Raw genomic sequence first — 23,567 nt, forward strand, 5'->3', positions numbered from 1 at the left:
TACTTCCTATAAGTTGCTTATTTCTTGACCAATTTCAATGGGGTTTTATTCTTGAATTCTTGGGGTTCTTTAATATGCTGAATCTAACTGTGTATTAAGTTTTTGGATTTTGGGCCCCGTTTTTAAATTGGTCCACATTGAGGTCCATAGGGTCCAAAATTCAACTTTGTTTGATTTCATCAAAAATTGAATTATTTGGGTTCTTTGATATGCCGAATCTAACCGTGTATTTAGATTCTTAATTTTTGGTTCCGTTTTCAAATTGGTCTGCATTAAGGTCCAAAGGGTCCAAAATTAAACTTAGTTTGATTTTAACAAAAATTGAATTCTTAGGGTTCTTTGATATGCTGAATCTAAACATGTATTTAGATTTTTGATTATGGGCCCAGTTTTCAAGTTGGTCCAAATTGGGGTCCAAAATTAAACTTTGTTTGATTTCAACAAAAATTGAATATATGGGGTTCTTTGATATGCTGAATCTAACCATGTATTTAGATTTTTGATTTTTGGGCCCCGTTATCAACTTTGTCCACATTGAGGTCAAAAGGGTCCAAAATTAAACTTTGTTTGATTTCATCAAAAATTGAATTCTTGGGGGTTCTTTGATATGCTGAATCTTACCGATTTTTTAGATTCTTAATTTTTGGTTCCGTTTTCAAATTGGTCTACATTAAGGTCCAAAGGGTCCAAAATTAAACTTAGTTTGATTTTAACAAAAATTGAATTCTTAGGGTTCTTTGATATGCTGAATCTAAACATGTATTTAGATTTTTGATTATGGGCCCAGTTTTCAAGTTGGTCCAAAATTAAACTTTGTTTGATTTCAACAAAAATTGAATATATGTGGTTCTTAGATATGCTGAATCTAACCATGTATTTAGTTTTTTTATTTTTGGGCCCCATTATCAACTTTATCCACATTGAGGTCAAAAGGGTCCAAAATTAAACTTTGTTTGATTTCATCAAAAATTGAATTCTTGGGGTTCTTTGATATGCTGAATCTAACCATGTATTTAGATTTTGGATATTGGACCATAATAGGTGAATGTCCAATTCAAAATTTTTAAGTTCTTAGACCACATTCATTCTGTGTCAGAAACCTATGCTGTGTCAAATATTTAATCACAATCCAAATTCAGAGCTGTATCAAGCTTGAATGTTGTGTCCATACTTGCCCCAACTGTTCAGGGTTCGACCTCTGCGGTCGTATCAAGCTGCGCCCAGCGGAGCATTTTATTATGATCTACTTTCATCATTTCTACAACAATACCACTAGAAACCTTCATGAGAATAACTACACAGACGTGTGTGAATAGCAGCTAACCACATCGTTAATAACTTTATTGACTAACTTTCACTTTTAACTTAACTACATTCTTATTTCACTTTCTATTTAAATCTATAAAGTCGCCATAACAACCATTATTGTAACATTACTTCCGGCGAACTGCATGAACCACAAAATTTGTACTTCACTGTTGGATTTCATATGTAATATTGTCCTGAAGACACCACGCTTGATGGCGAAACATGTCGACCAGAATAAACTCTTACCATGCGGTAATTGATGGGTATTGTCTTTATTATCATTTTATATCTAGGACTTGAAGGCCAAATACGGGAAAATAAACTAGGATTTTCTGGTTTAAGGACAATAACTTGATTTTAAGTCTATGGATCTCTAAAAAATTGAACCATAAGGTTCCATACCAAAAATGGAAGGTTGGAATTGATTTTGGGGGTTATGGCCCTAAATATTTAGGAAAAAGCTAATTGACTAATTTCAATGGGGTTTAATTCAAAGTCTTGAATTCATGGGGTTCTTAAACATGCTGAATCTAAACGTGTATTTAGATTTGGGATTTTGGGCCCCATTTTTAAATTGGTCCACATTGAGGTCCAAAGGGTCCAAAATTAAACTTTGTTTGATTTCATCAAAAATTAAATTATTGGGGTTCTTTGATATGCCGAATCTAACCGTGTATTTAAAATTTTAATTTTGGGGCTAGTTTTCAAATTGGTCCACGTTAGGTTCAGAGTGTCCAAAATTAAACTTATTTTGATTTTATCAAAAATTAAATTCTTGGGGTTCTTTGATATGCTTAATCTAAATGTGTATTTAGATTTTTGTCGAGCCTTCAACTTCTGTCGCAGAAAGCTCGACATAGATATAGTGATCCGGCTGCGGTGGCGGCAGCACTGTTAACTAAAAAGCTTAATAGTTCACAATGTAGAAGACCTGGATGCTTCATACTATGTATATAGATGCCTTATGCTATGAAGTTTCCATCTGTCATATGTCCATTGTCCTTGACCTCATTTTCATGGTTCAGTGACTACCTGAAAAAAAATTAAGAATTTTATCCCCTAGCCGTAGCGGCGTGGAATTAAATTTTACCCTTGTCCGTCTGTACGTCCGTCCGTACGTACGTCCCAAAATTGGTTTCCGTTCTTTAAATTTAGTTTGCCTCAACCAAATTTTATGAAACTTATACACAATGCTTATTACCACAAAACACAGTTCAAGTTTGAATTTTGGTGGCATCACTTTAACCGTTCTAGAGTTATGCCCCTTTATAAATGGAAAAATTGCAAAATTTTTTGTTTTCGTTCTCTAACTTAAGTTTGCCTCAACCAAATGTTATGTTACTTATACACAATGCTTATTACCACAAAACACAGATCAAGTTTGAATTTTGTTGGCGTCACTTTAACCGTTCTAGAGTTATGCCTCTTTATAAATGGAAAAATTGCAAAATTTTTATTATCTTCTCAATATCAAGTAATTTTTAAAATTGGAGTTATCTTCCTTTGTCCATGATTATAGTTGAATCAACTACAGTCAATGCTTTATACAATGCAATATTTAATTTTGACTTCCACTGATAAAACACAGATCAAGTTGAATTTGGTTAGTGTCACTTTAACCATTATTGAGTTATGCCCCTTGATAAATCGAAAGATTGCAAAATTTTTAGTTTCCATTCTGTAACTTAAGTTTGCCCCAACCAAACATTATGAAACCTTTACACAATATTCATAACCACAAAACTAAGATCAAGTACAAATTTTTTGTTTCCGTTTTCTAGCTTTAGTTTGCCTCAACCAAATGTTATGAAACTTATACACAATGCTTGTTACTACATAATACAGATGAAGTACGAAATTTGGTGGCGACACTTTTTCCATTCTTGAGTTATGTCCCTTTATAAACATATAAATTGCTGAATTTTTCGTTTCCGTTCTCTAACTTTAGTTTATCTCAACCAAATGTTTTAAAACTTATATTCAACCGTTTTAGAGTTATGCGTGTTTACAAATGGAAAAATTGCTGAATTTTTAGTTTCTATTCTCTACTTAAGTTAGCCTCAACCAAATGTTATGAGACTTACACACAATGCTTATTACCACAAAACTCAGATCAAGTTCAAATTTGGGTAGCATCACTTTTACCGTTCTTCAGTTATGTCCCTTTATAACTATATGATATGCAAGCGGGGGCATCATCTGTGTCCACATGTGGACACTATCCACATTTATTTTATAAATTTCTGATATAACATTGAGAAGTTATTGAACTTTATTTGTTTATAGTCTGACAACAGGTTTACTAAGTATTGCGCAACAGCACAGTGTATTGCACAATAGCAAGAAATCTTTAATTGAATAAAAATTCTATTCATATAACCAATTTCAAGTTCTTTGACTGCATTTATTCAGAAACCTATAATGTGTCAAATATTTAATTACAATCCAAATTCAGACCTGTATCGAGCTTGAATAGTGTGTCCATTTTTGCCCCAACTGTTCAGGGTTGGACCTCTGCAGGCATATCCAGCTGCGCTCAGCAAGCAGTTTATTTTTAAAGAGTTATGCCCCTTGGAAACATTAATTATATTAAAAATTGCCTCGTTACCACTCTCATGTGTACAACTAATGCCAGATTTTTATGAAACTTATATCACAGGTTTATATTAGTAATGTCTTGGATGAGTTCGAAAATCAGTGCTGATCAATTATTTTCATGCCCCCGCCGAAGCGGAGGGGCATTAAGTTTTACCCTTGTCTGTCTGTCTATCCGTACGTCCCAAAATTGGTTTCCGTTCTCTAACTTAAGTTTGCCTCAACCAAATGTTATCAAACTTATACACAATGCTAATTACCACAAAACACAGATCAAGTTTGAATTTTGATGGCATCACTTTAATCGTTCTAGAGTTATGCCCCTTTATAAATGGAAAAATTGCAAAATTTTTCATTTCTGTTCTCTAACTTAAGTTTTACTCAACCAAATGTAATGAAACTTATACACAATGCTTATTACCACAATACACAGATCAAGTTTGAATTTTGGTGGCGTCACATTTACTGTTCTAGAGTTATGCCCCTTTACAAATGGAAAAATTGCTAAATTTTTCATTTTTTTTCTAAAAATATCAATGATGTCATTGTTCAAGTAATTTTTATACGACCGCAAAAAAATTTTTGTGGTCGTATATTGGTATGAAGTTGTGTCACTTTAACCATTATTGAGTTATGCCCCTTTATAAATCGAAAAATTGCAAAATTTTTAGTTTCCTTTCTGTAACTTTAGTTTGCCCCAACCAAACATGAAACCTATACACAATACTTATTACCACAAAACTAAGATCAAGTACAAATTTGGGTAGCATCACTTTTATTGTTCTTGAGTTATGTCCTTTTATAATGTTGTATGCGAGTGGGGGCATCATCTGTGTCCATGGGGACACATTCTCCATTTATTTGAAAGAGTTATGCCCTTGGAAACATTAATTATATGGAAAATTGCATTGTTAGTGCTCTCATGTGTATAATTCTTGTTAGAATTTTATAAAACTTATATCATAGGTTTATATCAGCAATGTCTTTGATGAGTTTGAAAATCAGTGCCGATCAATTAGTTTTAAAAGAGTTATACCCCTTGGAAATATTAATTACATGGAAAATTGCATTGTTAGCGCTCTCATGTGTACAATTCTTGCCAGAATTTTATGAAACTTATATCATATATTTATACGAGCAATGTCTTGGACACTTTCGAAAATAAGTACTGATAAAATATTTTCAACGAGTTATGCTCCTTGGAAATATTAATTATAATGGAAATCGCATTGCATTTGCTCTGAAGCCTTCATTTCTCTAAGATATTTATGAAAAGTTTTAAAGAAAAAAAAGTGTTTTATTTAGTTATTGCCCTTGTATCTTGGAAAGATAAAATATGTGCAATGCTGGGGACATTGGAACTCTGTTCTTTTATTAGGAAAAAGGAAATGATGATGGTTAGAATCACTACACACTGGCCACTTTTTCCACCAATTTTCTAAAAATAACGTACTTTTTGTGGATAAAAGGATAATTGTTTATACATAATTTCATGAAAAGTATATTTGTCTGTACCTTTCCATTACTGTACCTATTTGACCCATAACTAGGATAGTTTTAGCTGGTTCACAGACACCACACTTTTTATGCCCCCGCCGTAGCAGTGGGGGCATTAAGTTTTACCCTCGTCCCATAATTGGTTTCCGTTCTCTAACTTGAGTTTGCCTCAACCAAATGTTATGAAACTTATACACAATGCTTATTACCACAAAACACAGATCAAGTTTAAATTTTGGTGGCGTCACTTTTAACCGTTCTAGAGTTATGCCCTTTATAAATGGAAAAATTGCAAAATTTTTAGTTTCCGTTCTCTAACTTAAGTTTGCCTCAACCAAATGTTATGAAACTTATACACAATGCTTATTACCACAAAACACAGATCAAGTTGAATTTTGGTGGCGTCACTTTAACCGTTCTAGAGTCATGCCCCTTTATTAATTGAAAAGTTGCAAAATTTTTAGTTTCCGTTCTCTAACTTAAGTTTGCCTCAATCAAATGTTATGAAACTTATACACAATGCTTATTACCACAAAACACAGATCAGTTTTGAATTTTGGTGGCGTCACTTTTATCGTTCTAGAGTAATGCCCCTTTACAAATGGAAAAATTGCTGAAATATTTGTTTCTGTTCTGTTACTTTAGTTTGCCTCAACTAAATGTTATGAAACTTAGGCACAATGCTTATTATCACAAAACTCAGATCAAGTACAAATTTGGGTAGCGTCACTTTTACAGTTCTTGAGTTATATCCCTTTATAACGTTATATGCAAGCGGGGGCATCATCTGTGTCCCTTGGACACATTCCCCATTTATTTATCATAAAATCGTCCAAATTTTTTTTGTATATTCCGTTGTCTGGAATTACTCTCCCCTCTTTTGAAAATCCTGCATGTGCTCCTGTCTGAATATTTTTATGCCCCCGCCGTAGCGGAGGGAGCATTAAGTTTAACCCTTGTCCATCTGTACGTCCGTATGTTCAAAAATTGATTTCTGTTCTCTAACTTTAGTTTGCCTCAACCAAATGTTATGAAAATTATACACAATGCTTATTACCACAAAACACAGATCAAATTTGAATTTTGTGGGGTCACTTTTACTGTTCTAGAGTGATGCCCCTTTACAAATGAAAAAAATGCTGAAGTTTTCGTTTCCGTTCTCTAACTTTAGTTTGCCTCAACCAAATGTTATGATACTTGTACACAATGCTTATTTACCACAAAACACAGGTCAAATTTAAATTTTGGTGGCGTCGCTTTTATCGTTCTAGAGTAATACCCCTTTACAAATGGAAAAATTGCAAAATTTTTAGTTTCCGTTCTCTAACTTAAGTTTGCCTCAATCAAATGTTATGAAACTTATACACAATGCTTATTACCACAAAACACAGATCAAGTTTAAATTTTGGTGGCGTCACTTTTAACCGTTCTAGAGTTATGCCCTTTATAAATGGAAAAATTGCAAAATTTTTAGTTTCCGTTCTCTAACTTAAGTTTGCCTCTACCAAATGTTATGAAACTTATACACAATGCTTATTACCACAAAACACAGATCAAGTTGAATTTTGGTGGCGTCACTTTAACCGTTCTAGAGTCATGCCCCTTTATTAATTGAAAAATTGCAAAATTTTTAGTTTCCGTTCTCTAACTTAAGTTTGCCTCAACCAAATGTTATGAAACTTATACACAATGCTTATTACCAAAAAAACACAGATCAAGTTTGAATTTTAGTGGCGTCACTGATACCGTTCTAGAGTTATGCCCATTTACTAATGGAAAAATTGCTGAAATTTTTGTTTCTGTTCCCTAACTTAAGTTTGCCTCAACTAAATGTTATAAAACTTTTAAACAATGCTTATTACCACAAAACTCAGATCAAGTACAAATTTGGGTAGCGTCACTTTTACAGTTCCTGTGTTATGTCCCTTTATAATATTATGTGCAAGCGGGGGCATCATCTGTGTCCCATGGACACATTACCCATTTATTGTTCATATAGCTCTTCAACTGTTTCAGTTCTTATACATCTTTGGCTTTCAAATATTCGGCTTAGAGCATGCCTTACGAAGGTAAATCCAGAAAAGCTTTTCGGATGCATAAAATTTATAATGTGTTGGTTTCATTTATGTGACTGCAAAATTTTTGCGGTGGTATAATGGATCTTTATGAAATTGTACCACAAGGTTCCATACCTCAAAAGGAAGGTTGGGATTGATTTTGGGGGTTATGGCTCAAACAGTTTAAGAATAAGGGGCCAAAAAACTAGTATTTTCTGGTTTCTGGACAATAACTTGATTATAAGTCTATGGATCTCTATGAAATTGTACCACAAGGTTCCATACCAAAAGAGGAAGGTTGGGATTGATTTTGGACCGTTTAAGTAAAGGGGCATGAAACAATACTTTTCTATACTTTGTATAAATTGCTTATTTCTTGACTAATTTCAATGGGTTTAAGTCTTGAATTCTTGAAGTTCTTTAATACATAAATTAAAATTTTGGGACTGTTTTCAAATTGGTCTACGTTAAGGTCCAAAGGTTCCAAAATTTAACTCTTGTTTGATTTCAACAAAAATTGAATATATGGGATTCTTTGTTCCTTGTTATGCTGAATCTAACCATGTATTTAGATTTTAGATTTTGGGCCACGGTTTTCAAATTGGTCCACATTTAGGTCCAAAGGGTCCAAAATTAAACTTAGTTTGATTTTAACAAAAATTGAAGTCTTGGGGTTCTTTGATATGCTGAATCTAAACGTATTTAGATTTTTGATTTTGGGCCCTGTTTTCAAACTGGTCCAAATCGGGGTCAAACATTAAACTGTGTTTGATTTCTTGAAAAATTAAATATATCGTGTTCTTTGATATGCTGAATCTAACCATGTATTTAGATTTTGGATTTTGGTCCTGTTATCAAAGTGATCCACATTACGATCCTAAGGGTCCAAAATTAAACTTTGTTTGAATTCTTTAAAACTTGAAAAAAGATTTTGGATATTAAACTATAATAGGTAAATGTCAAATTTCAAATTTTAAAGTTCTTAAAACACGTTCATTCTGTGTCAGAAACCTATGCTATGTCAAACATTTAATCACAATCCAAATTCAGAGCTGTATTGCACAATTGATAGAAATTGTAAGTAGATTCATAGTTAAAAATAGATGAAGCATCAAATTTTAATTTAAGAGAAGAAATTATGTATAAATATAGTTTGGTAATTTACTGTTCAGTATTAGATATTTTGAAAAATAAAGGTAAGTTTTATAGATTTTTTAAAGACATTGTATTAATGATGGATTCTATTTTTGGTTATTCTGTATAAATTCATTTGCAGAATGCTATATATAATTTTTTTTTTTATGAAGCAAACCCCTTTAAAAATTTTGCTAATTTTGTCCATCAATAAATTAATCAATTAAATTCACTATGTACTTGGATATGCTGAATCTAACCATGTATTTAGATTTTGGATATTGGACCATAATAGGTAAAAGTCCAATTTCAAATTTTTCAGTTCTTTGACCACATTCATTCTGTGTGAGAAACCTATGCTGTGTCAAATATTTAATCAAAATCTAAATTCAGAGCTGTATCAAGCTTGAATATAGTGTACATACTTGCCCCAACTGTTCAGGGTCCAACCTCTGTGGTCGTATCACGCTGCGCCTGGCAGAGCATTTTATTTTGTTCATCTTCTGTAATACATGTAATGTAAATGGCATATTAATCTTCAATTTGAATGCTCAGATTTTAAAAGTATTGTTCAACAGCTTCACTTTTCAATTTGTTTTTGTCTTGTCAAAGTAAGTAAGAACAGGTTTTGTCTATTGTTATGCACTGTACCTGTGCATTCATTTCACGTGAAACAATAATGAAGTGTTCATTGTACAGTAAAAAGTAAAATAGCAAAAATACCGAACTCCAAGGAAAATTCAAACGGAAAGTCCTTTATCAAATGGCAAAATCAAAAGCTCAAACACATCAAACGAATGAAAAACAACTGTCATATTCCTAAAAACTCCTTTGAGCTCTTTAAAACCAGTTAAAGTAGTGGGTAACATGATAATATTTGCTTAAGGAATTTAAGTAATCTGTTTGCTTATGTCTTTCCAAAAACAATGCTCTTTCATAATGCAAAGAGAATATGGGACGGAAGTCCTACATGATGTCAAGCATAACAGGCAACAAAGCACCACGAGATAAAAGATAGACATGGAATCTATCTGCACTTAATTTGCGTTGACTTTTTGACTAGACCTGCTATTTAATTACTAACATTAAATTATTAGTCTTAATTCATCATTCTTAATAACTTGTTATATAAATAGACTGTGACACCTGTTTATTGTTGTAGACTTTATGCTGCCCTCTAGTTGTCTTTTGGTTATTTTTGTCATTTGGTAGCTGTAACATTGACATAAATACCACATCTCTTTTAATTTCAAGTTTAAAACATATGAAATGACAGCATATACTCGTATAGGAGAATATGCAGCAAAAGAAAAGGAAAATCTGGATGTGCAAAAGGGAAAAAAAAGAAAAAAAAGAACTGCACTTTTATTGTTGTTTAATATTCATCTCATACAAACAGTTGAGCCTTTGTAAACATGTTGGGACTCCAGAAGTAAGAAAAAAAATTGGGGATTAAAGAATGGAATTATATTCTCATTAACCTATTAAACAATTACTGAGACAATACGTATTTAGTATAAAACAAAGATAGTTCAATGTTCATTGCAGGTGGTAACACTAGAAAATATTTTCTTATGATCTCTGAGGGTGTGCAGCATTTGGATTTAATATTCTTTTTTATAAAGTTAATTGTGTTTTATTGACCATTGCAACAGCAGAAGTAGGTAAAATATCATAAAATATATTATGTGCCAAAGAAAAAGATTTGTGAGTGCATTTTATGGATACTTAAGTGAGATACTTGCTTCCATTAATTTACGAGATAATTGTACAGTTCAGGAGCCTCCCATTTTGAGAACCTGAATGCAAGTAAAACTATCTTTTTCAGTTTTTGTCGAGCCTGGGACTTTTGTCGCAGAAAGCTCGACATAGGGATAGTGATCCTACGACGGCGGCGGCGTTAGCTAACTTCTTAAAAGGTTTATATTTTAGAAGGTAGAATATCTGGATGCTTCATACTTTGTATATGGATGCCTCATGTTACGAAGTTTCCGTCAGTCACATGTCCAATGTCCTTGACCTCATTTTCATGGTTCAGTGACAACTTGAAAAAAAAGTTAAGATTTTTTGTAATGTTAAATTCTCTCTTATTATAAGTGATAGGATAACTATATTTGGTATGTGCGTACCTTGCAAGGTCCTCATGCCCGTCAGACAGTTTTCACTTGAACTCGACCTCATTTCATGGATCAATGAACAAGGTTAAGTTTTGGTGGTCAAGTCCATATCTCAGATACTATAAGCAATAGGTCTAGTATATTCGGTGTATGGAAGGACTGTAAGGTGTACATGTCAAACTGGCAGGTGTCTTCTGACCTTGACCTCAGGTTCATGGTTCAGTGGTTATAGTTAAGTTTTTGTGTTTTGGTCTGTTTTTCTTATACTGTATGCAATAGGTCTACTATATTTGATGTATGGAATGATTGTAAGGTGTACATGTCTGGCTGGCAGGTGTCATCTGACCTTGACCTCATTTTCATGGTCCAGTGGTCAAAGTTAAGTTTTTGAGTTTTGGTCTTTTTTTCTAATACTATATGCAATAGTTCAACTATATTTGGTGTATGGAAATATTTTATGATCTATATGTCAGTCACGCAGGTTTTATTTGACCTTGACCTCATTTTCAAGGTTCATTGCTCAGTGTTAAGTTTTTGTGTTTTGGTCTGTTTTTCTTAAACTATAAGCAATAGGTCAACTATATTTGTTGTATGGAAGAATTGTTAGCTGTACATGCCTGCCTAGCATGGTTCATCTGACCTTGACATCATTTTCATGGTTCATTGGTCAATGTTCAGTTAACTTGGTTAATGTTAAGTTTATGTGACAGTTGTAATAAAGCTTTATATTTAGGACTATCAACATAATATCAATGATAAGTAAAGAAGGCGAGACATTTCAGCGTGTGCATTCTTGTTCTTGTTGTTTGGTGTTTCATGAACGAATGTGACTTTGTCTGAAATCTTTGTTTATTTATCCATAATATTGGTGGCTATGGTTCAAGCATTTCAAACTTTATTTTCTTAGGACAAAAACAATTATTTGTTAATCTGAGCATAGAACTAATACTTTATATCATGGTCTGTAAAAGTAATCGCATAAAAAGAAAAAGAAAGGTAAATGTTTTTCGGGCAATGTGTGAAAAATTGTGTTGTTGTATGTCAGTAAAAAACACATGTTTTCCCTAAATTGTAAACACATAGTAGTCCATCATGCATTGCAACTCATTGACATGATTAGTCAATGTAAACAAACAATTATATTGGAGGCAACATTTGTATGCTAAATTAAGCATACCGGTATAAGGTAGTGTACCCAACCTAATCAATATTATAAAAAATACATGAGAGTGTCATGTATAACATACAAAATGATTTGAATTGATTTGAGGTGATTGTTTGAAAGTAACTGACTTGTCTCAAGTGAACCAAAAAAGGTGACAATGACGTCTTTGTTGCTTTTTAAAATGGGGTCAAACCAGGGTCAGCTTTCTGACTTAATGATAAATAGATAAAAAATTTATACAGCAAATTCTGATAAGTAAATTAAAGTTAGATCAACAAATATGTTTGCATAACTGAAATTGTCAGTTGATTCCTTATAGGAGTTATTTTTCTGAACTGATGATTTTAACCCTTTCTGTGTTTTGGGCTATTACACATGTTATTAGTCCTATAATTTCATTCCCTTGGCGTTATACAACAATAAGAGTTGTCAATGTCAATGACATTACATAAAATGAAGAGAGAAGGTATAAGAAGATACAATTCCATGCATTTTTTTCTTTATTTACATTAAAAGTCCCTGTAATAAAAAGTATAACCCATCAGAAAATTAAAATATCGAAAAGCATTGAGCTTTGATGAACAATAGTTTAAATAAAAATATGAAAATTTATTGACAGGAAAGACCTTAAAAAAGAACTCTTCTTTGAACAATTACAGATAAAAAGGAAAAAGAATAGTCTTATTTTTTTTCTTCTTTATTTCAGCTCAGCAAATAAATGTTATTTGAAAGTTGCACACTTTTCTGCACAGTTAGAAAATTATGAGAAGGCCATCGAGCTGTATGAACAGGTAACTCATATAAGTATGATTATTTTTTATGTTTGAACGTTATATATATGTTTAATATATTTGTCAGTGAGACAACTGTGTTGTACCTACTTTGATTAAGGCCATTTCCTGAATGTGTGGATAGGTTAAGATTAGGAGAATTCCAAAGCATCTCATTTACAAAATGCTGAAAACACTACATGCATAATGAATCTCACATTTATGTCGCGAAAGGGAGACATAGCATTCCTATATTCCGCCGGCGTCGTCATTATTTAGGTTCGGTATGTGGTTAAAGTTTTTTTAGACATCAATAACTTTGTCCAGCCTTCGTGGAATTTTATGAAATTTGGACAGAAGTTAGTTTATTACCAAAAGACATTTCAGTATATTTGAAAATATTTATTTTCATTTTTAACCGGATTTTCGAAGGAAATATCGGTTATTGATTTGGGGATGTACAGCAGCATCAAATTTTGATATGTTGTTTCCTGTGACTAAATGAAGGCCAAGTTCAATTTTCACGATTTTAGCTTCTCTCGTTTTTGAGTTTTCAACTTTTTAGAAGTCCAAATATATACTATTATATGATTGACTTATTTCCCTTTGAACAGAAATTGTGATTTGCAATATCATTTTCATTAGATAATAATCTATTTTTATTAAAATATATATTTCATTACATTACATTGTGTAGATAAAATTGATGACATTGTTAGATAAGTTGCAGATCTATATTAGTTTGTGATAAATCAAAGAAAAAATATTAGGAACTATTAATTATATATATAAAGTTTGATTACACTAAGTGTTTTTAAATAATTTTCACCTGTTAATAGATAACAAAACATCTGGTAAATATCTTATCACACAATTATAATTAGAGTGACAGATTTATTTGAAAATTTTCTGTTTCCTAAGTGTTGATGATAAGATCTGTAGGACAGTATAAATAAAGTTTGAAATTTACTGTTCATTATTAGACATTTTGAAAATAATTACAGATAAGTTTTATAGATTTTTAACCGGATTTTCGAAGGAAATATCGGTTATTGATTTTGGGATGTACAGCGGGCAGTCGGGCGGACACCAAACAGTGTCTCCACAATAACATGAAAACGCTTTAACAAATTTTCTTCAAATTTAAATATGTTGTTTCCTGGGACTTAATGAAGGTCTAGTTCAATTTTCAAGATTTTAGTATATCTCCTTTTTGAGTTATCGCCATTTTTAATATCCAAAATTGGTATTTTTAAATATTTTTCTCTCTTGTTATCATATTAGGACTAAGCAAAATGTCTTATCTCACAATAAAAATTGGAGTGACAGATTTATTTGAAAATTTTCTGTTTCCTGATAAGATCTGTAGAACTGTATATATAAAGTTTGAAATTTACTAGTAGGACTGTATAAATGAAGTTTGAAATTTACTGTTCATTATTAGACATTTTGTAGATAATTAAGTCTCCCTAAACCATATATATTCTTATCCCCACCCCTCTTCAATTTGAGAATGTGCTTTTATCTTGTAAACGGTCGAGATCCCCACCCCTAAACCATATATATTCTTGTATGGGACAATAAAACAAATCAAAAGAAATATTGGGGGAGTCCCCGGCTTCACCCCCATCCCCCTTCTTTTTGAAAACTTGTAAACGGTCAAGATCCCCACCCCTAAACCATATATATTCTTGTATGGGACAATAAAACTAATCAAATGAAATAAAAGGCGAGTCCTCTAGGGTCACCCCCACCCCCTCCTGTTTGAGAACTTGTAAACGGTCGAGATCCCCAACCCTCAACCATATATATTCTTGTATGGGACAACCCTAAACCATATATATTCTTGTATGGGACAATAACACAAATCAAATGAAATATAGGGGAAGTCCAGGGGGGTCACCCCCGCCCCCCTTTTTGAAAACTTGTAAACGGTCGAGATCCCCACCCCTAAAGCATATATATTCTTGTATGGGACAATTAAACAAATCAAATGAAATATAGGGGAAGTCCATGGGGGTAACCCCCACCCCCGTTCTTTTTGATAACTTGTAAATGGTCGAGATCCCAACCCCTAAACAATATATATTCTTAAATGGGACAATAAAACAAATCAAAAGAAATATTGGGAGAGTCACAAGGTTCACCCCCACCCCCTTCTTTTTGAAAACTTGTACAGGGTCAAGATCCCCACCCTAAAACCATATATATTCTTGTATGGGACAATAAAACTGATCAAATGAAGTAAAATGCGAGTCCCCTTGGGTCACCCCCACCCTCTCCTGTTTGAGAACTTGTAAACGGTCGAGATCCCCAACCCTAAACCATATATATTCTTGTATGGGACAATAACACAAATCAAATGAAATATAGGGGAAGTCCAGGGGGTCACCCCACCCCTCTTTTTGAAAACTTGTAAACGCTAAATATCCCCACCCCGAAAATATATATATTCTTGTATTGGACAATAAAACAAATCTAATGAAATAAAAGGCAAGTCCCCTGGGGTCACCCCCACCCCCTCCTGTTTGAGAATTTGTAAACGGTCGAGATCCCCACCCATAAAGCATATATATTCTTGTATGGGACAATTAAACAAATTAAATGAAATATAGGGGAAGTCCATGGGGGTAACCCCCATCCCCCTTCTTTTTGATAACTTGTAAACGGTCTAGATCCCCACCCCTAAACCAAATATATTCTTGAATGGGACAATAAAACAAATCAAATGAAATTGAGGGGAAGTCCCCTGGGGTAACCCCCACCCCCTTCTTTTTGAAAACTTGTAAACGGTCAACATCCCCAGCCCGAAACCATATATATTCTTGTATGGTACAATAAAACAAATCAAATGAAATATAAGGCGAGTCCCCTGGGGTCACCCCAACCCCCTCCTGTTAAAGAACTTGTTAACGGTCGAGATCCCCACCCCTAAACCATATATATTCTTGTATAGGATAATAAAACAAATCAAATGAAATATAGTGGAAGTCCATGGGGGTAACCCCAACCCCCCACCACCCCACCCCCTTCTTTTTGATAACTTGTAAACGGTCGAGATCCCCCTTCCCTAAACCAATAAATTTTGGATTTTTTTCTTCTTTTCTTTGGTGGGGGGGGGCCTCGGTGGCCGAGTGGTCTAAGTAGTTACTACTGTAATCACTAGCCAGTCAACACTGCGGTTGTGAGTTCGAACCTCGCTCATGCGGATGCACTCAACTCCAATCTTAATTGACTAGGATTGTCAGTTTTCCTATCGAAGGTCAGTGGTTTTCTCTGGGCACTCTCCGGCTTCCTCCACCAATTAAAACTGGCCGCCACGAAATAGCCCAAAATCGGTGCTTAAAAGTGGCATTAAAACCCCAAAATCGGTGCTTAAAAGTGGCATTAAAACCCCAAAAAACAAAATCAAAATCTTTTCTTTGGTACATTGTTTGAAGAATTTCGTGACAAGTTTGTTTGTTATTCTGTAAAAACTAATTTTCTGAATGCTATATATATTTTTTTTATGAAGTGAACTCCTTTAAAAACTAAGCTTATATTGTCTATTAATAAACATATATTAAGATTTCAAAATCGGTGCTTAAAAGTGGCATTAAAACCCCAAAAAACAAAATCAAAATCTTTTCTTTGGTATATTGTTTGAAGAATTTCGTGACAAGTTTGTTTGTTATTCTGTAAAAAACTAATTTTCTGAATGCTATATATATTTTTTTTATGAAGTGAACTCCTTTAAAAACTAAGCTTATATTGTCTATTAATAAACATATATTAAGATTTCTGATATTGGGCCCAGTTTTCAAGTTGGTCCAAATCAGGGTCCAAAATTGAACTGTGTTTGATTTCAACACAAATTGAATATATATAGGGTCCTTTGAAATGCTTAATCTAAACCTGTATTTCTTTTCATTATTAATAAGATAATACCACATTAAGGTCCAAAGGGTTCTAAATTAAACTTTTGTTTAATTTCATCAAAAATGAATTCATTGGTTCTTTGTTATGCTGATTCTAACAATGTTTGAGTGTTAAATCGTATCTAATTTTCGAGAACTGAGTCATCACTGGTTGTTGTTATTATATTATTTATTATAATTTGAAAAATTGCATCATATCTTATTTTAGAGAACTATTTATCTAGTTTGAGTTATTTCCCTTTGCACAGAAAATATTATGGATAAAATTAATCTGTGTTTCATTTCAACATAAATTAAATATATAAAGGGTTCTTTCAAATGCTGAATCTAAACCTGTATTTAAATATTAGAATTTTGGATCAGTTTTCAAGTTGGTCCAAATCAGGGTCCAAAATTAAACTTTGTGTGATTTAACAAAAAAATTAATTTATGGGGTTCTTTGGTATGCTGATTCTAATATGTACTTAGATTTTGGATATTGGACCATAATAGGTATTCAAAAATCCAATTTCAAATATTTCAGTTCTTTGACCACAATCATTTTGTGTCACAAACCTATGCTGTGTCAAATATTCAATCACAATCCAAATTCAGAGCTGTTTTAAGCTTAAATGTAGTGTCCATACTTGCTCAACTGTTCAGGGTTTGACTTCCGCAGGAAAATCCGCTTTGCTGCCACTCTGACAGCCTCTTATTAATAGATATTGTATTAATGATAAATGACATTTTGGATTTTTTTTTTCATCTTTTCTTTTGTAAATTGTTTTGAAGAATTTTGTGGTTGGTTTGTTTGTTATTCTGTATAAACTTATTTTCTGAATGTATATATATATTTTTTTTTTATGAAGCAAACTCCTTTAAAAACTAAGCTTATATAAAACAAGATGTGGTATGATGGTATGATTGCCAATGAAACAACTCTCCACAAGAGACCAAATGACACAGAAATTAACAACTATAGGTCACCGTACGGCCTTCAACAATGAGTAAAGCCCATTAGTTTGTCTATTAATAAACATATATTTAGATTTCTGATTTTGGGCCCAGTTTTCAAGTTGGTCCAAATTGGGGTCCAAAATTATACTGTGTTTGATTTCATCATAAATTGAATATATATAGGGTTCTTTGAAAAGCTGAATCTAAACCTGTATTTAGTTTCATTATTAATTAGATAATACCCCATTGAGGTCCAAAGGATCCTAAATTAAACTTTTGTTTGATTTAATCAACAATTCAAAAATTGAATTCGTGGGGTTCTTTGATATGCTTATGATAACAATGTTATTAGATTTTGGAAATTGGACCATAATAGGTAAATTTTCGATTTCAAATTTTTAGCTCACCTGGCCTAAAAGGCCAAGTGTGCTTTTCTCATCACTTAGCGTTTGTCGTCATTGTCCAATGATCCCTTCCACCAATCAAGATGGCCGCCATGGCTAAAAATAGAACATAGTTGTAAAATGTATATTTTGGGTTATATCTCTGAAACTAAAGCATTTAGAGCAAATCTGACATAGATAAAATTGTTTATCAGGTCAAGATCTATCTGCCCTGAAATTTTCAGACTACCAGTTGTTGGGTTGCTGCCCCTGAATTGGTAATTTTAAGGAAATTTTGCAGTTTTTTATATGTCCGTTTACGGGACGTATTATGTTATACCTCTGGCTGTCCGTCTGTCCGTCTGTCCGTCCGTCATCAACATGTCGGCATTAAATCTAAAACGCTTTAACCAATTTGCATAAAACTTTGGTGAATTGTTTTGACTTAGATGGAGAGTTGTCTCATTGGCACTCATACCACATCTTCTTATATCTGCTTATATCTATTGACGTGAGCTCCCTTTCGATTTTTATAAATTTCAGATTTTACTTTTCCGAGTTATGAGGTTTTATTCATTAAAAAAGGGGGATTTTCCAGTTTTCAGACGATAACTCCAAAATGCTTTCACCAATTTGCAAGAAATTTTGCCGAATTGTTTATATCTATTGACATGAGCTCCCTTTCCATTTTCATAAATTTTAGATTTTACGTTTCTGAGTTATGGGGTTTTATTCATTAAAAAAAGGGGTAGTTTACAGTTTTCGGACAAGAACTCCAAAATGCGTTTAGCAGTTCTCATGAAACTTTGGTGAATTGACTTGGATGGAGAGTTGTCTCATTGGCACTCATACCACATCTTCTTATATCTGCTTATATCTATTGATGTAAGCTCCCTTTCGAATTTGATAAATTTTAGATTTTACGTTTCCAAGTTATGGTGTTTTATTCTTTAAAAAAAGGGGGGATTTTCCAGTTTTCGGACAATACCTCAAAAATGCTTTCAGTAGTTCTCATGAAACTTTGGTGAATTGTCTAAATCTATTGACAAAAGCTCCCTTTCGATTTTTATCATGCGCTCATGGCGCAGCTGTTTATTAAGTCTCCCAAACGAAGTTTGGGAAGACTTATTGTTTTTGCTCAGTTCTTCTTCTTCTTCTTCTTCTTCTTCTTCTTCTTCTTCTTCTTCTTCTTCTTCTTCTTCTTTTTGCTCAGTTCTTCTTCTTCTTCCGCCGCTTTTAAATTTGAACTTGTCCGCACCCGTTCTCCAAAATCGCTTGTCAGATTAACTTAGGGTTTCACAATATCTTAGACTAACATGTCTAGTGGTGCAATCAGGGTTTTTGTTTGTGCAATGGGGTTTATAAAGGGGTACTTTGAGGGGCAAAAAGAAAGGAGGGTTTTACTATAGAACCCTATGGGATTTTATTTTTTAAAATTTTCAAATGATTATAAATTGAAAACCGTTTGTGATAGACACAATCTTTTTTATTGAAAATGTTCTAAATGATAAAGCACATTAAATGAATTACAGAGTTGGTCCCCAGGGGTCATCCCCACCCCCTGCCATTTAAGAAAGTTCTAATATTGTGTAAGTGGTCAAGATCCCTACCCCTAAACCCTATATATTCTGGTTTGTCATGCTAAGATGGTTTGAATGATATACAGGGTTAGTCCCCAGGGGTCATCCCGACCCCCTGCCATTTGAGAAAGTTCTAATATCTTGTAAATGGTCGAGATCCCCACCCCTAAACCAAATATATTCTGGTTTCTCATGATAAAACACATCAAATGAAATACAGGGTTAGTCCCCAGTGGTCACCACCACCCCCTGCCATTTAAGAAAGTTCTTATATCTTGTGAGTGGTCAAGATCCCCACCCCTAAACCATATATATTCTGGTTTGTCATGCGAAGATGGTTTGAATGATATACACGGTTAGTCCCCAGGGGTCATCCCGACCTCCAGCCATTTGAGAAAGTTCTAATATCTTGTAAATGGTTGAGATCCCCACCCCTAAACCATATATATTCCTGTTCGTCATGTCTCGAACATTTCAATGACTTATAGGGTCAGTCCCCAGGGGTTCCCCCCACCCCAATGTTCTAGTATCTTGTAAATGGTCGAGATCCCCACCCCTAAACCATAAATATTCTGGTTTGTCATGCAAAGATAGTTTGAATGATATACAGGGTTAGTCCCCAGGGGTCATCCCAACCCCCTGCCATTTGAGAAAGTTCTAATATTTGTAAATGGTTGAGATCCCCACCCCTAAACCATATATATTCCTGTTCGTCATGTCTCGAACATTTGAATGGCATATAGGGTCCGTCCCCAGGAGTTTCCCCCACCCCCTAATGTTCTAATATCTTGTAAATGGTTGAGATCCCCACCCCTAAACCATATATGTTTCCGTTCGTCATGTCTCAAACATTTGAATGACGTATAGGGTCAGTCCCCAGGGGTTCCTCCCACCCCCAATGTTTTAGTATCTTGTAAATGGTCGAGATCCCCACCCCTAAACCATATATATTCTGGTTTGTCATGCGAAGATAGTTTGAATGATATACAGGGTTAGTCACCAGGGGTCATCCCGACCCCCTGCCATTTGAGAAAGTTCTAATATCTTGTAAATGGTTGAGATCCCCACCCCTAAACCATATATATTCCTGTTCGTCATGTCTCGAACATTTGAATGACATATAGGGTCCGTCCCCAGGGGTTTAAAACTGGTTCTTTGTCAGATACTTATAACAGATAAAAGGCATATTATTCTCGGAAACCAGTCTTACCAATCGGAATCAGCTGTGCGCTTTGTATATAAGGTAACAAGATAGTTTGGCACCGGCACGGAAACGAATCAGCTCCATGTTTAATAGACATTTCGGCACTGTTGGCGACATTTCGGGACAAAGACAAACCAGTACCTTGTCTCTACCTTATTCTGTTGCTTTATAATAAATATATGATAAATTTTATTCAAAAAGATATTTTAAAAATAAAAATGAAGAAATTATTGACCATATAATTCAGAAAATCATATTTGATCATATTTAGACAAACAATATTTGATTGTGTTTGAATAAACATTTTAAGATATTAAAACAAAGCTGATTGTAGTGAGGCATTTATCATAATAATCAATATTTTATCAGCATAAAAGACCAGGATACAAACCTAATTATTGTAGACTGACAGGCCTACCAGACTGTGCCTGATGTGCAGAGTCTGATGAGACTTTGGCTTTCATGAAAACTAGAACCTAAGTCCTGTGACTAGACATGACTAGATTCAGTTGTTTTCGACTCATATTTTTGAAAAGGATATCAAGAGATATAAATCAAATTATGTTGTCTTGATTTAATTCATTTTGTTCATTGAACATGTTGAATTAACCTAAAATGCAAAAATAGGTTAATATAAAGGTTGTTTTTTTTGGACAAGTTACAATTCCATTCGGACAAGTAAGTTTTGGTATGTACTTGTCTTATTGGGCAAGTTGAAAGAAAAGTTATTGTAGAGACCTGGATCCTCACCCCTAAACCATATATATTCTGGTTTGTCATGCCAAGATGATTTGAATGATATACAGGGTTAGTCCCCAGGCATCTTTAATGCATATAACTTTACTGGACCAAACCAATTTTTACTGGACTTTGCCCAATGTCAGGTGACCCTTGGAATTACGAATTATGGGAGCTTCGTTTGGGAGACTTCGTAACAGCATCCTGTTACAATCATTTCTTGTTGGTTATTATCTTGAATATTATTATAGATAGAGATAAACTGTAAACAGCAATAATGTTCAGCAAAGTAAGATCTACAAATAAGTCAACATGACCAAAATGGTCAATTGACCTCTTAAGGAGTTATTGCCTTTATAGTAAAATTTTTTAAAGAATTTTTGTAAATTTATGTAATCTTTTACAAAAATCTTCTCCTCTGAAACTACTGAGACAAATTTAACCAAACTTGGCCACAATCATTATAAGGGTATCTAGTTTTAAAAATGTGTCCTATGACCCCGCATACCAACCAATATGGCTAAAAATAGAACATGGGGGTAAAATGCAAGTTGTGTCTATTATTTTTTGAACCGTTATGAATAGAGAAAATCTGAAAGGAGCAAAATGTTCAGAATAATGAGCTCTACTAATTGTCCATATACGTCAAAACTGTTAGACAAATTCTTATAGGAGTTATTGCCCATAAATGACAACTTTTACCATTTTTTTTCATTATTGCCTATTATCATGAAAACTATGACATTTAGAGAGAAACATTTTTTTTTCCGTTATGCCTTATATGATTTAAATTATGATAGATAAATAAACACTTTAAATCACAAAATTGATCAGCAAGGCAAGATCTATTAAAAAGTCAAATTTTGCCTATATAGTTAGTAGACTGTCACTCTTCATAGGAGTGATTGCCCTTAAATGAGGATTTTTTTTACCCTCTTTTGTGTTTTGAGCAAAAACTAAAGATGATAGAGAGAAACTAAACAGACTTAAAGATCAGTAATGCAAGATCAACAAAATAGAGATTTTTGTCATGAAGTCTATTCTCCTCTACAATGTTGGAGAGTGTCCTTTGTTTGATATGCACATATACCAAGGTGAGTGACACAGGCTCTTTAGAGCCTCTATTTCAGTTTCTTGACCACTTTCAGTTTGTTTGATATTAAAAAAAATTGAATTTTATGGGGTTCATTGATATGCTTAATCTAACTGTGTATCTAGATTTTTTGATTTGGGACCCGTTTGCAAATTGGTCTACATTTAAGTCCAAAAGGTCAAAAATTAAACTTAGTATAACAGTATAAGTCTATGGATCTCTATGAAATTGTGCCACAAGTTTCCATATCAAAAAAGGAAGGTTGGGATTGATTTGGTGGTAAAAAAAAGAGGGGCCAAAAACACGACTTTTCTAATACTTTGTATAAATTGCTTATTTCTTGACCAGTGTCAATGGGATTTATCAAAGTCTTGAATACTTGGGGTTCTTTGATATGCTGAATCTAACAGTGTATTTGGATTTTTGATTTTGTGCCCAGTTTTCAAGTTGGTCCAAAATTAAACTTTTTTTGATTTCAACAAAAATTGAACATATGGGATTCTTTGATATACTGAATCTAACTGTGTGTTAACATTTTTGATTTGAGACCCTGTTAACAAATTGGTCCACATTGAGGACCAAAGGGTCCAATTAAACTTTGTTTGATTTCATCAAAAATATGATTATTGGTGTTCTTTGATATGCCGAATCTAACTATGTATTTAGATTTAAATTTTGGAGCCCATTTTCAAATTGGTCCACATTAAGGTCCAAATGGTCCAAAATTAAACTTTGTTTGATTTTTAAAGAAAAATTGAATTCATGGGGTTCTTTGATTTCCTGAATCCAACTGTGTATATATTTTTTGAATTTGGATGGTTTTTCAAATTGGTCTACATTAAAGTCCAAAGGGTCTAAAGTTTACTTGGTTTGATTTTAACAGAAATTGAATTCAAGGTGTTCTTTGATATGCTGAATCTGACCGTGTATTAAGCATTTTTCTTGTTTCTGTACAATAACTTGTGTATTAGTGTATGGATCTCTATGAAATTGTACCACAAGCTTCTATACCAAAAAAAGGAAGGTTGGGATTGATTTTGGTGTCAGAAAAAGGGGCCAAAACACTGCTTTTC

At 33.4% G+C, this 23,567-nt stretch overlaps 1 protein-coding gene across 2 annotated transcripts in view; it reads left to right on the plus strand.

Moving 5' to 3' along the window:
- The window catches only part of LOC127698983 (alpha-soluble NSF attachment protein-like), a 211,242-nt gene that overhangs the window by 163,857 nt on the left and 23,818 nt on the right, over positions 1-23,567 (plus strand). For both annotated transcript variants that reach the window (XM_052202774.1, XM_052202775.1), the window contains exon 7: positions 12,580-12,664. In XM_052202774.1, the coding sequence (XP_052058734.1) occupies positions 12,580-12,664 (85 nt within the window). The remainder of the gene's footprint in view (positions 1-12,579; positions 12,665-23,567) is intronic.

Source organism: Mytilus californianus, unplaced genomic scaffold (assembly GCF_021869535.1).
Source record: "Mytilus californianus isolate M0D057914Y unplaced genomic scaffold, xbMytCali1.0.p SCAF_4, whole genome shotgun sequence".
NCBI lineage: Eukaryota > Metazoa > Mollusca > Bivalvia > Mytilida > Mytilidae > Mytilus > Mytilus californianus.